The 13824-nt window shown below is 48.1% G+C and overlaps 1 protein-coding gene across 4 annotated transcripts in view; it reads left to right on the top strand.

Moving 5' to 3' along the window:
- Positions 1-13824, top strand: part of PRDM1 (PR/SET domain 1) — a 31095-nt gene that overhangs the window by 6628 nt on the left and 10643 nt on the right. Inside the window, exons 1-4 of one of the 4 annotated variants that reach the window (XM_065735486.1) lie at positions 1475-1742; positions 3054-3302; positions 9869-9988; positions 13044-13296. In XM_065735486.1, the coding sequence (XP_065591558.1) occupies positions 3120-3302; positions 9869-9988; positions 13044-13296 (556 nt within the window). In that variant the 5' untranslated portion in view covers positions 1475-1742; positions 3054-3119. The other 3 variants (XM_065735469.1, XM_065735477.1, XM_065735459.1) reach the window with 3 other exon arrangements.

Genomic DNA, 13824 nt, shown 5'->3' with positions numbered 1-13824 from the left:
AATCACCTTCAGTATGACTACATTGTTTTTCTGCTCTATGTGGTGTGACTCAGCATCAGTTAATTAACCCAATCAAGTAGGCCGGATTTCTCTCCTTTAATGAGTGGCTCTTCCTCCTTCAGAGCCTTCCTAGCCCTCATTTCAGCTGTGCCTCGCTGCTACCCCATGCGGCCAGTGCCACCCTGAATCCCCTAGCCCAGCACTCCACCTCTGGTGGAGTCCCTCGGGGTGATGGTGACATCAGGACACCACTCGCAAGGCAGCTGCTCCACTTCTGCCTGCAGCCATGAGCCCTCGATGCCAGAGCACATGAAGGTCTTTGCACAGATGTACTATTCTGAGCGCTGTGAGCCAAGAGTAGCAAAGTAATCCTCCTCACCATGCTTTATTGGGAAGGAGGAACGTGCGGAGGGAGAGGGCTGGGTGTGCACCTGCCAGGGAGGCTGTGCCAGGGCAGCAGCGACAAAGGTGCTGGAGATATGAGGTGAGAAGGAGGTTTGCCTCGGCCCACATCTGCAATGGGCTGAGCGTGGCTATAAATGGAGCCATGCATCATTGTTTCTCTGAGCTGGAGGATTCCTTGCTGTGGGGACAGGACCACTGGAGGAAGTAAGGCATCTGGCTGTTTTGCAATGAGAAGCAGGAATGCTCTTAATAATAAACAAACAGGACATTGTATGCCATCATCACAGGATGTCCTTCCTTTAGCCAGCACGTTGGCTTGGGTCGGGGGAAGAAACTGGGCTTGGGGTCTGCTGATGACTATTGCAACTCTCTTCCCACCACCATCACTTTCATATTACCCAGCACAAGGACCAGTGCTCTTCTTTTTATTATTATTTTTTAATGCTGCAAATGAGGTGTCAAGTTTTGAAGTGCTGCCCGCTGTGCATTTCCCTCCTGTGCTTCCCTGTCGTTACGTGGGGAGAAGGGGATTTTATTTAAAGGGAGAAATTGAGGTGATTTCTTCGTTCCCTTTACAGACCATTAGAAAGAGACTCTGTGAAGGACTAATACCAAAATAACAAGACTCCTGGACAGGGCTTATCAAACTGCTGTAATCGCTGAGGTTTGGGAGTAGGGGCTTTAAATCAGAGTTGTAATTCGGTACCCTGGAAATCGTTTTTCCTTGTAATTTTCATAGCATCGTAACCACTTAAATCGGCGGGGGGTGGGATGGGGGAGGGCTGGAAACGGAGACCTTTGGCGCTCTGAGCTTCAGACAGCGTTAAAACAAAACAAACCAAAGACGCGTTTCATGTCAAGGGGGGGGTTAGCAGAACCGCGGCGCCCGCACGGAGGTGCCCCGGTGGGGCTGTCCCCACGGTCGGGGCAGGCAGTGCTCGCTCCGGGGAAGAGCAGAACGAGCCAGAAACAAAACGAAAGAAGCAAAGTTCCGCCGCGTTGCGTGAGGGCCGGGGCCGCAGGTACCGCCCCACCTCCCGCCCGGGCATCGGCGGGGCGCCTCATTGGGAATCCGAAGCGGGGAGGGAGCGGGAGCGGGCTGCAGCCTTTGCTGTCTCACTCAGCCCTCCAGTGTCTCGGAAAGGCAAAAGCAGCGAGCGCGCAGCACCTGTCTGCGGCGGGAGGAGGAGCGGGAGGGCGCGGAGGCGCTAGGTGTGAGTCAGTCTCCCGGGGACCCAGCGGCTGGAAGGAAGAAGCAATGTTTACTCGGTAGATATGAGCGAGATCCGCCGCGGACGAGGGGCTTCTGTGCGGAACCGCTCCCCGACTCAGCCCCGGTAAGCAGCGCCGCGCCCCCGCCGCCCCGCGCCGGACCCCGGAGCCGCCGGCGGAGCCTTCCCGGACGGGCAGCGCCGACCCCGCGCCCGCCTCTGCTACACCGGAGCCCCGGAATACGGCTCCGCCGGGAAGCAGCTCCAGCCCGGCGCACCGCAGCGCCGCGTTCCCGCAGCCCGGTGCCCCGCAGCCCGGCGCTGCCCGCCCGCGGCTCGGAAGCCCGCGTTCTCCTCCACCTCCCCCCCCGCCCCCCCCGGCCCTTTCGTTTTGTCGGAGGAGGGATGCGAATGTCGCGGGGCTGCGTTTTCGCTATGGGATAAGTGGGATACGGCTGCGTGCCGGCTGAGCGCCGTTCCGAGCGCCCGGCGTGAGCGCGGAGCCGGGTCCTTCATTTACCTCGGGGAAGGAGCGTCCTGCTACCTGCTTGGCGCCGTGTTTGCTAGCACAGCTTTTGTCCCAAACAGAAAGAGTGGGTTTGGAGGAATTTCTCACTCAGGGATCCTAACCAGTGCTTTGTGAGAGTAATTCCTGAGGTGCCATCAAATTCACGAGGGATACGAGGACTTTTTTTTTTTTAATTATTTTTTATTTTTCCAGTTTCCCTCGCTCCCTTTCTTTGCCTTTTTGACCCCCGGGAATGCGTGGCAGTGCTTTGTGCGGGGCGGTGGGGATGCTGGCAGGATGTCGGCTCGCTCCACCGCCCGTGCCAAAGGATAAGGGGACGGCAGGAGGGGGAGTTGGGGCGGAGGGGGGGGCGGGGGGGGCAGGTTGTTTTGAAAGTTGTTTGTGTGTTGAAAGCCGGTGGGAAAGTTCAGGCTTCCCCATTTGGAAAAGGCAAGGCTGGGTTCCGCTCTTCCAACATGCGCTTTCCATTTTTAGCTTCATTCAGACGCAGACAGCAGCTCCTTTCCTCTTCCTCTCCTTGTTTGTGTGACACTTTCTGAGGCAGCCTTTCCACAGGCAACCGAGTGGTCGCGCGGCCGTGACCCCGCGCTTTCTTGGGCATGGAATATTTTTCTCTTCTCGGAGACACTGAGGAAAGGCTCTGAGAAAGGTACAGCAGCTGTCAGCCCGGGGATTTTTTTCCTCTTTGTTTTGGTTCCCTCCTCGCTGTGACTGAGGCTGGCATTTCAAGGCGCTGCTTCAGCCGGCACAGCTTCATTTACACTGCTTTTTGGCTATTACTCAACTGTACCAGCTATCCTGCATACGCTTTTAAAGTGTCACAGACTGCTGCATTAGTCACGCTGTCTCAACGGAAACCACAACACTGAAGGACAATGAGGATTAAAGGCTGTTTTCTTATTTTCCAGGCTGCTACACAGTGTAGCTCGGACGCTGTGAGTTTCAAGAATCTGGTGAAAGGGAGAGAGTGGACAATGAAAATGGACATGGAGGATGCTGACATGACCCAGTGGACGGAGGCCGATTTCGAAGAGAAGTGCACGTACATCGTCAATGACCACCCGTGGGACCCCAGTGCCGATGGAGGCACCCTCACTCAGGCAGAGGCTTCCTTGCCAAGGAACTTGACTTTCAAATACGCATCAAACTGCAAAGAGGTAAGCGGCGGTGCCCGGGGAAGGTTGGAGTCAGACAATCCAAACCACAGTGCTTCAGAAAGCGTGCGCTCGCCTTGCCTTCCGCTCTTTACGCACGCACACTATGCCACCACCAAGTGCTGCCCACTGGTTTTTAGGATGGGACCCTCGTAATACTTTTAAGAAACAGTGGACGGGGCATCTGTTGCGTGGTATTTGCACTGCGAATTGCAGCCAGCCTGTCTCTGAACCCGGCTCTGAGCCAATTCACAAACAGTTAAATTTTCACACAATTTGAACAGCATCTGAATAAGCATATTTAAACTGCGGGGTGGTTCCCCGTGCCAATTTCTAGACTGCTGTTTGCCAGGACCATTCATTGCTTCTGGCACAGAGATTAAAGTGCCTCACTTGTCCAATAAATAGCTTTAAAAAAAAAGTAGAAGGGAAAAAAAAAAACAAAAAAACAAATTCCTGGAAATGTGTTTAATTATTTCTTTTTGTTTTCTCTTTGGTTATGAAATTGCTTTATTCTTTTCGTGAGCTCGCCATGGTCCCGACTTCCTAAATACTTCAGTTTGGCTTATCGATTGAGGATGTGGTGGGACTGCCGTAAGCTGGACAGCAGGATAGCCATAGCTCAGGTTGACTTGTGTTTATCTGGGACAGCATCTTCACTGGTAGCTGGCCGTGCGAGTCTGTCCTATCCGTGTCCCTGGAGTGGGTGCATTCTTTGTTGTTGTTTCAGAAGGGCTGGAAAGAAATGAGCCCAGATGAGCAATTTAGTTTTGTGTTTACTCCTTCCTATAGAGTAGCTATTATAGCTAGGTGTGATGTTCAGCGGGGTAATAACCCAAGGGACAACCCTTCATTTCTCCTTGTGCTGAGACTTGTGGTGTGGCAGCTATTACCTGTGCTTCTGCTTTGGCTAAACACACTGACCACAGAGCTGAGAAGGAATACACTCATCTGTGTCTATCAAATGTTTCCTTCTAAAGCAGGTACTTGTTTAATCCTGCATACAGAAATAGGGCTGGACCCCCAACTGGAGGGTATTGGCACCATGGAATTGAGTTTGGCAGTGCCTTATACAATGCCTGGTAGAGGTTTGCTAAGAGGTTAAAGCTAAATTCCCATGTAAAATCACTCTTCTCTTCCCATCTGCCCTGCCCTGCCCCGCAGAACTTGGCAGAGTAAGGACGTGCTCCCAAAAAAAAACAGCTCAAAACCTCATTTTACCTCAGTGTATCGTGAGATGTGTCTGACTTTCGGGAGAGATAATGCCACGACTTCACTGTGTGATGCAGAGAGCTCTCTGGACCGAAGGATGAGCTTGTGGCACAGGGCCCAGGCAGCCAGCCGGGGACTGTGAGCCCACCCAGCTCGGGCTGGGTTCTCCAGCCACAGTAGTAGGTGTCCAAGCAGCTTTCGGAGTTCCCAGCACTGTGTTGGGAAATATCGGCATGCAATTTTCTTGTGTTATAGCTGAGCTTGGTGAATCGAGGCGGGAGGATTGCTGTATAGGAGGTGGGGGGGAAGGAAAAGTTGCTGAAGGGTTCCAAGTTCTTCCTTGTCAAGTATGACCCGCACAGCTCCTTGCTAGTGGGAGTCTGAATATAGGACATCCTCCTTTTGTTCTCCAAAGCTCGTTTATTTGCGCTGAATTGCACCTACTGGCAGGAGCAATAGGAACCCAGGAGCCCTGGCTATTTCTAACGTAGTTCTGTAAGAAAGAGAGTGGCTTCTTTTCTGTGAAAGGTCTGGTGCTGTAGCTGTGAGGACAGGTCACCTGTTTGCCGCTTGTCATTGGGGTGATAGCTGCATGCGGCACAGCCCATTTGCCCTCTCACAGCTCCTGACGCGGAGCATTATTTTTTTTTTATCTACCTTATAAGTCTTGGTTTTATTCAGAGGGGTCAGAACTGGGTATGTGTTTCTCTTACGCACCGGCGTCTGCGAGGTCAGAAGGATCCTGGCTCTGGTTTTGACCTCATGGAAAACCACCTAAGTCCTGACAGCACAATAGGGTGGGATTTTTCACTTGCAAAAGTCTGAGGTAAGGCATCGAGGGATGCTTGCGTGCATGTTTGCCAGTGGATTTCAGATGTGAGCTGTCTTCATTGTTAACTTTCGGGAGAACTATGGCTTCATCTGGTTGAGAGTTTTAAATGCTGAGTCAATTTATTGACAAAAACATGTCTGATACATCGCTTGTGAAATGCTAAATACTGTCATGATTAGATCATGTGGTTGTCATGATTAGCATTGTATCTCTGTTTGGAGAAGGAAAAGTACTGCGTGCCTGCCTGGGAGGGAGGAAGTATAAGCGCTGCTGTCTGGGGAGGGCTGCTTTTCATGTTTCTTTTCCTCGCACGCTTTGTGAAGTGAGTAGTGCCTCTGTAAGAGCGTATTGAATTTGCGAGGGAGTCCATGACACATCATACTCTTGTTTATTCTTGGATCTTGATCGGGGATTTTTCTGAAGGACACATTTTTCGTTATGAGTTCACAGTATGTGTCAGCATTTTAAAAAATAAGTTACTACTGCTCGTAACATTCTGGGCTGCTAGATTTACGTGAAGTCATTTATTTATTCCTATGCATGAATTATTTATCTTTGTTCCAGTTTTAGCACTTGTCAAAAATGGACAAAACACTGTGCCAAAATCACACTCAAGAAGGCCATATGTGAATAATTTTTTTTGTTTCAAAATTTTTTTTTTCAATTATTTTTCCCTTTGGCTTCACTTACAGCCCAATCAGCCCTTCTTGACATCAAAAGGCAGTTATTTGGCTGCCTTGAATACTGCCAGTGCCCCATCCTGGCACCCCATCCCGTGCTCCTGTCAGCGAGAACAGATCTCAGTGAGCCAATAACTTGTATGTCCCTGAGATGCGGACACTGTACTGAGGCAGTGATTTGATGCTGTTACCAATGCACCTCACACGCTTGCTGTCATGCTTACATTTTCCATCTTTCATGTATGATCAGAGAGGAAGCAGCCTGAAAACATATCCCCTCATGGCAGCTCTTTTTTAGAAAGTGCTAACTGAATGAAGGGGTAAATTTACATGGGTTTATATAACTGTAGACCTAGGAGTTAAGAAAAATCAGCATTATTCTAAAGCACATAATGGCTTGTCCTGATTTGCATTTGGAAAATACTGTTCTTTCACAGTGCTCTGGAGCCAGTAAGATTTATTTATTTATTTATTTACATTTTTGCATTTTAGCTAGTCCTTTAAAGCTGTTGGTCCCACTGTAAAGTAACTCCTGTAGGAATCTGCCCGAGTTGTTTGTTTCCATGTTCTCACTCCAAACAGTTGTAGGTCTTTTAAAGTTCTTGGTAATAGTGAATCTGCACTCAGCCCTGCTCTCTCCTGTGTGCACACTGTCCCGCTGACACTGACAGATGTGCTGAGGCAGTGGCAAGGCCAGCGCTGCCCATAAAGCATCCACTGGACGGGGTCCCCTCAGGCTGACCGGAGAACCTGAGCCTGGCATCCTGGCAGCGGGCTGGTGGCAGATCGGCCCCCCGCACCGCATTAGGACCCTGGTCAGTTCCAGGGCCGTGGCCGCCCTGGGCTGGGTGCTCCACGCCATGCAGCCCCCGGCTCCCCGCGGCCCCAGGGTGCAGACGCTGCTCCTTATGACCAGCAGGGCCCTCTCTACACACCCCGTCCCGCTGGGACCACGGGGAAGGAGGGGGAGCTCCTCTCGGCTTTGGCTGGTGTGCTAAGATCTATCATCATCATCGTGCTATCGGGTTTGGTTTAGTCTTCCCAGTGCAAATGATGTTTTACTGAGAGGAAGGATGTGTGTGTGTGGCCCAGTTGGGAGAGTGCTAAAAGTTGTTAAGTGGCTATAGCTTAAAAAGAGAGGGGATAATTGTCAGTAAAGAAGATAATATTCTGCAAATAGCGTTCTGCTCACTTACTGCACAGGTTAGTTAGGCATGCTTGCAGGGGCTGTGTGAGAGCAGAAGGCTTTTATCAGGGCAAGCAAAACTCAGGTCACACTTTTCTGTGGTTCTCTGCCATGACACTGCTTCAGAAGGTCTCAACAGACGGAGAAATGTGCTGAAGGACACCTGGTGGACACAAGTCTGAAATGCCTCTCTGCTATGGCTTGTTGGCAGCCCGCAGCCAGCTTCCCATCAGTCTGGGCATGCAGCTCCTTTGCTGTTCAGCTGCAGCCCTGAGCAGCTCTGCACTTTGTGGGCTCCTATTAAGTGATCCCGAAGTCACGGTGGGGCAGGAGTCCTTCCAGCTGTGCAAGCGTCTGACGGTGGCTTGGTGCCTGGTACTGGCTTGACACAGTGGTCCTCCCTCCCCTGGAGGGCAGCCCTCCTCTGGCACCAGCTCTTAACTCCTGGGGACACTGGGACCAGTAAGCCATGCTTGGTTAAAGATCAGCTGGGTAGCTTTAGTCTGATTCAGCAGAGCAAACACACATGTCTAGAACTTCTGCCAAAATCACCTTCTGATAGAAGCTGTCCTTGTGTTCTGGGGAGGAAGAGAATGCTCTATGGAAGTGGATATCAAAAAGCATCTGCTGTGTCAGAGATGCCAGTGTGCAGCGAGTGTTTCAAGTTGACTGGTTCAAGGAGTGATTTCTAGAAATTCTGAGAATTTCATTAAAGTCATTTTAATTAAGAGCAAGATATTTTAAAACCGTGAAAAAAACTCGAGCTACCTTGCAGTCAAACGGGTAGGGTGTGCTGTATCTTGGTTGTGAACTTCTCTTGAGAGGGCAGATGGATGTAAATGAAGATATATGGGGAAGATGAGAAGAACATCTGCCTTTTTCAGCTCTCTATGAGAAATGTACAAGCAAGACAAAAATAAAACTGAGCCACTGAGCTTGTTTCAGCTTGTGGTAGATGTAGGAAAATTTCTGGAAGTCCCTTTTTTGTCTCTTCAGTCCAGATGCACAGATCAATGGAGCATTTAACTACTTCTACTGTTGACATTTAATTTGTTTTGCGGTGTTCTGAAACACGTTAAAACACAGACAAGCGTGAACAACAACCACGCCACATACACCCAGCAATCTGTTTCCGGGTGGATTATCTCCTTGATGCTTGGGCTGTTATTTGTTCCCTTTATTTTGACATCTCACATGAAATTATGCCAGGCATTAGTTGGTTACTGGGATTTTTAATCTTAACCAGAATACAGACAAGTACTTGTCTGTCTGTCTGTTTGTCTCCCTTTCTCACACTGAAAGTAATGCAACAGAAGAAAATGTAGCATGAGAAAAACACAAGGCTTGGCTAATTTGTGGAGTGCTGTCTGCAGTTCAGGGTTTTTACCATCCTCTGCTGTGAAGGGCTGTTACAAAGAAAATGAAATGCTCGCTGAAGTGAGCTATCTGCAGGGTTTGGTGACTGCTAATCTGCTTTGGTAAGAACGTTGATTCCTTGCTGAGTACAGACAGCAGTAATCCCCATTCTCAGTGTTTATCAACAAACTCTGCTACTGCTGTCTTGCTCTGAAATCTTGATGAGCAAAAAGACAACTATTAAGTGGCAAGGTGCACAAAGGGAACATTATTAATATGTTCTGCCAAGAAAGTTTGGTTATAATACAAATTTATGAGCTTTTTACCATCCTTTTTCTCCACTGTCTGAGCAGCAGGATCCATCTTGCATAGTCTCGGGTTTCTGGTTTACAGGATTGCTGTTTTTAAACATTCTTTGGATATATTAAATTTGAGAAGATTGGTGAGAAACAGAGAGGGACAAAACCAATAACTCAGCAGTGTTTTGCAAAGGGTTACTCCAAGGCACGTTCTTCTGAATAATGATGAATTGCTTCCTGATTTGTGGTCAGTGACTTTTTTTGGTATAATTACTGTCAAGAAGGAAGCTGAGCAACTAGAGTACATTTCTTAGACCTAGCAGTGGAGCATTTTCATCAAAACCTTTACGCCTTTCTGACCAAACCCACTTGTCATATGTTACCGGAACTGCTGCCTCTTTTTTTATAAAAGAGGGTGATCTGTGAGTACATGTCCCACTGCCATTTCGTATTCTGTTTCGTATGCCACTGTTGATGAGAGAATTGTAGGTCTTGTTGTTGCTGCTTTTCTCCTTTTAGCTATCAGGAGGGGTGTGGAGTAAGAGGAGTAGGGGTAAAGTTTCATTCTGACCTGGAGATGCAGTCATTCCAATTCCTCACTATAGCTGGCTGTGTAGCAGCAAAGTGATTGATAGTTCTTGAATATTTTTATTTGCTGGAACTAGATTTTAGAGGTTGCCTATTAATAGGAAAAATAACTTACAAAGTTATTTGACAATCTCTATACATTTTGCTTACTGTTTCTTCTTGTATTTCTACAAAACACATTTTTCAGGCATTGTTCATCTTAGGCTTTTGTATGTCTCGGTAAGACTTTAGTGTCTAACAGAGCTGGTCATCTCATATCCGGCACTGTTGTTAAGTATTTCTGTTTTGCCTGACCACTGGCTAAAAACTTCACATATTAGTTGTTTAACCTTGTAAGTTTGCGGGGCAGGGGAGAGGAAGGAAGAATTATCAATTTCTGCTGGCAATGGACTGATCCTGTGCTGCTCTTCTTGTAGGTCACTGGAGTTATAAGCAAAGAGTACATCCCAAAAGGAACGCGCTTTGGACCCCTGGTAGGAGAGATCTATACCAGCGATACGGTTCCCAAGAATGCGAACAGAAAATACTTTTGGCGGGTAAGCAGGAAAAAACAGCACCATGTTGTTGCAGTAAGCAGATCACTAAATGAGTACAGCTGAAAAGCTGGGTCACTTCCTGCTTCAGGCCTGTGCGAATGCAGGGGGCAACTTCTGTGTGCTGCTGCCACGGAGGAGCAGAGTGAACGTGGTGAGCTAAGCTGAGTAAGAGACTGCCTGTCTTGAATATAGGGGTTGTGTAGGTGGAGAGAGCAAGGGAGATACCCAGCCCTTCCTGGCTCTGTCCTCTGAAGCAGATCAGTACTTGATGGGATAAAGAAATAATTCTGCTTGCTTGCTGTAGGGGAAGGTTATCTTGAATTTCTTGACAGTTGATATTCATTCTTATTTATGCAAATGCACATACACTTGATTTTTCCAGCTCTGAAGAAGTTGTGAAAGTACTGCATCACCTTTTTCTCTGGAATCACGGTATCTTTTAGGGTATTTTTTCCTGGTGTTGAATAGAACTGCTGTAACACGGAGATGATGATGATCTTCAGCATGTATAATTCAAGCCGTAGGCTTTTCTAGTCTTCTTCAGAAAGAGAGGCCGTGAATCCTAGTGAAAATTTATTAAGGGCAGAGAAATGTTAGAGGTGATGCCTAATTTCTATTCAGTATTGTAAGTTGGAAGGGAGCACAAGCCGACTTGTTTTGGCATGAAACTCCGTGCTGGGGAAATTGCCTCCAGTTTATCAATTAACATAATCCTCAGTTTCCTTTGCAGACCCATTATTAGTTTTTAGAGAACGTTCTTTAAGCCCCATTTCTTCCATGGATTTGTTTTCCTGCCTTTAGCCATTTAGGCTGTGTTTAAATCAGTGGATTTGGGAGTACATCCAAGCCTCCGTGCCCAGGTGCCTCCCTGCCACATAGCAAAATCGCAACCTCACATCCAGGTGAAACCCAGGGCAAGCACAGTGCCTAATTGCATCATTTTGGTTTTCTCTGATCATCCTCATGCAGTGTAATACAGCATTGCAAAGGCAGCTATTTGCATGAGTGTTTGTACAAAGCAGGCAGCTGCTTTTGCATTCATTGGGCTACAACACTTTTCTTTTAGCTGAGGTCAGAGCTCATGTCTGACATAGGAAGAGTGCACAGCAATGTGCTGGCCCTAGCCCTGCCAGTGGTTTGTAATAGAGCAGACTCTGGGATCAGAGCTGCTCACCATCTTGCTTCATTCATACATGGCAGTGGGAAAGATGACATCATTTTCATGATGTGACTTTAAGCCTAAATGCGAGGGGATCCTTGGAAATAATATCCGAGGAGCCATCTAAGCATCATTAAATTCCCTGCTATAATCTCTTGATTCATTCAAGATACACTGCTGCACTGAAGATGAATTCTTTCCTATGGGGCTGAAGCAGGCCTGCATATGCAAAGGAAATTGTGGGAGATAACTTCCCACATGTTGCTGAAGGCACGCCTGGCTCGCTGATGGGAGCGGGAACATCTGCAGCACGCAGGGGGATGCTCGAGGGGAGCGGGCCGACGTCATTTCTGGGAACTGTGCTGTGACTCAGCACATCTGCTCTCCTCTTACCCAGAAGAAGTGGGAGCCCAGCAGGGCAACTAGGCTGGGGAGGCGGGGGCGTAGGCCCTGCCGTATCCCATCCTGTGCTGGCCATGGGGAGCAGTCAGGGCAGGCGCTGAGTGCTGCAGCCCCACGCCGTTCCTGGAAGTTTGTGAGCCGGGGCAAGCGGAGAAACTTGACGGCTCCTCTTGAGACAGCAGAAATTCACCCATCTCCCTTCCATTTTCTCATAACAAACACACCGCAAAATCTCTCGCAGGCCGCTTTGATGAGGCCACATGTATTTCCCCCTTCTCGGTTTACAGGAAGTTACTCTTAAAGAAAGTGATTCTGGTGTTTATGGCCTGTGTTAAAGGGCCAGGCTGCCTCGGCCCTCAGCACTGTGGGCCGTCAGGACGGCAAGGAGAGGTCCAGGTGGGCAGCAGGCCCGGTGTGCCCGGCCAATGGTGTGGGCATGCTAAGGCAGGAGCAGGTTGCCCAGCATTCTCCTCCCTACAACAAGCTGCGTCTCCTCTTCTGGAGGTATTTCCTACCCAAGGAGACTTGTCACCAGGGCAGACTGCTGCTTTTCATGTGCCCAGCCATTTAATTTGCGAGCTGGGGAACTCCGTTTCATCCAGTGTGGAGCCAGTTCTCCCTGAGAGCAAGGGATGTGTCCAGAACAGACATATCTCCTGGAGGGTTTTTTCCATTTTTTTTTAATACTTCTCCTATTCTTCCCACTTTAAGAAACAGTAGCTTCTCCCAGTGGCTGGGACTTTTTCTCCCCCAAGCTACAGAACAGCATGTAACTCCACATATTCGTTCCTTTCCATGGACAAGTCGGAGCGTGTCCCTTTGATAGGAAAAGTGACTTCTCATCGACTGGCCCCTTTCCAGGTCTTCGCTGAGTTATGGCAGGTGAAGTTCATCTCCGCCTCGCCCAGCCTTCCTACAAAAGGGCTACAGTCCAACAGTGAGCAAGTGTTGCTTTAGGACTCTGGGGGGTGGTGGAGGATGTTTGCATAGTTTAAACCTTTGGGCGGAGGTGGTAGGAAACTGCAAGTACAGAGGCCATAGAAAAAGGTGAGAAAGACTCTGACGTAGCACAGCCAGTCAGTCTTATACACAGGTGACTCAAAGCATTAATGCAAGCATGCACTCAGACCTGCAGTCATTAGTATCACCCAGTTGTTGATCGCAGCACCAGGAAAAGGACTCAGGCAGGGAGAGTACTTGCGTTTCAGATTTTGTGTTTGATTTGTCCATACTAGCAGAGGTACATCAGCTGAGCAGAGATGGAAGAGGTAACTTGCCTGTGACTAAGCATTTCTTTTCTTAAAACAGAGAATATCATAATTGGAATGGGAAGAAACCCAGCTTGAACTCTTACTTCAGTAATTTCTGCTCAGCTTTTTCTTGAAAGCTTTTTTTTTTTTTTTTCTTTTGAACTTATCATTTTTCCACTGTGGACTCTGTGCACGCACGTTGCGTATCATGCATACATATACTCATAGGCACTTTCTGTTCCAGATCTATTCAAGTGGTGAGCTTCACCACTTCATTGATGGATTTAATGAGGACAAGAGCAACTGGATGCGTTATGTAAACCCTGGCTACTCAGTTCAGGAGCAGAACTTGGCAGCCTGTCAGAATGGAATGAACATCTACTTCTACACTATCAAGCCCATCCCTGCCAACCAAGAGCTGCTTGTGTGGTATTGCCGAGACTTTGCGGAGAGGCTGCACTATCCCTCCTCCAGAGAGCTGACAATGATGAACCTCAGTAAGTGCATTACAGTATAAACAAAGAATGCTAGTAATGTCTCTTCTGCCTATATGATCTAATAATAAGTTGTATAATTACACAGCTGCATCATCTGTTGTGTCACAGTAGGTAGCTTGGAGTGGAAAAGGGGAATTAAAAAAAAAAAAGCACAGCAGAATGAGTTCCCTCTGCCTATACAAATGTAAACAGCTTACTAAAATCTCAACAGTTACTGTTATTTTATGGAACAGCAACTGAGTATTTTCAGATGAAATTCTAGACAAACAACCTGAAGATATCCTCTCCCTTCAGAGCCATAGCTGCTGGTTCACGCATAGACTTTCAAGTCCAGATCTCATAGTATATTGAACAAAAATCTGCTTTGATAGCATGTGCTAAAAGCTGTCCAGTCATTTTCTGAAAGCGCTTCCCTTACTGTACAAGGAAGTGGCTGTGTGCCATGACTTTGTCTAGGTGTCTGACAAAATATATGTTGACTGTGTAATAATGTTCTTCAGGCCTAACATCTAAGGTTACTTATCTTCT

This window comes from Cyrtonyx montezumae, unplaced genomic scaffold, assembly GCF_038088225.1.
Source record: "Cyrtonyx montezumae isolate F1298 unplaced genomic scaffold, pur_monq_1.0 scaffold_0, whole genome shotgun sequence".
NCBI lineage: Eukaryota > Metazoa > Chordata > Aves > Galliformes > Odontophoridae > Cyrtonyx > Cyrtonyx montezumae.
This window is presented reverse-complemented; position numbering and strand designations above follow the sequence as displayed.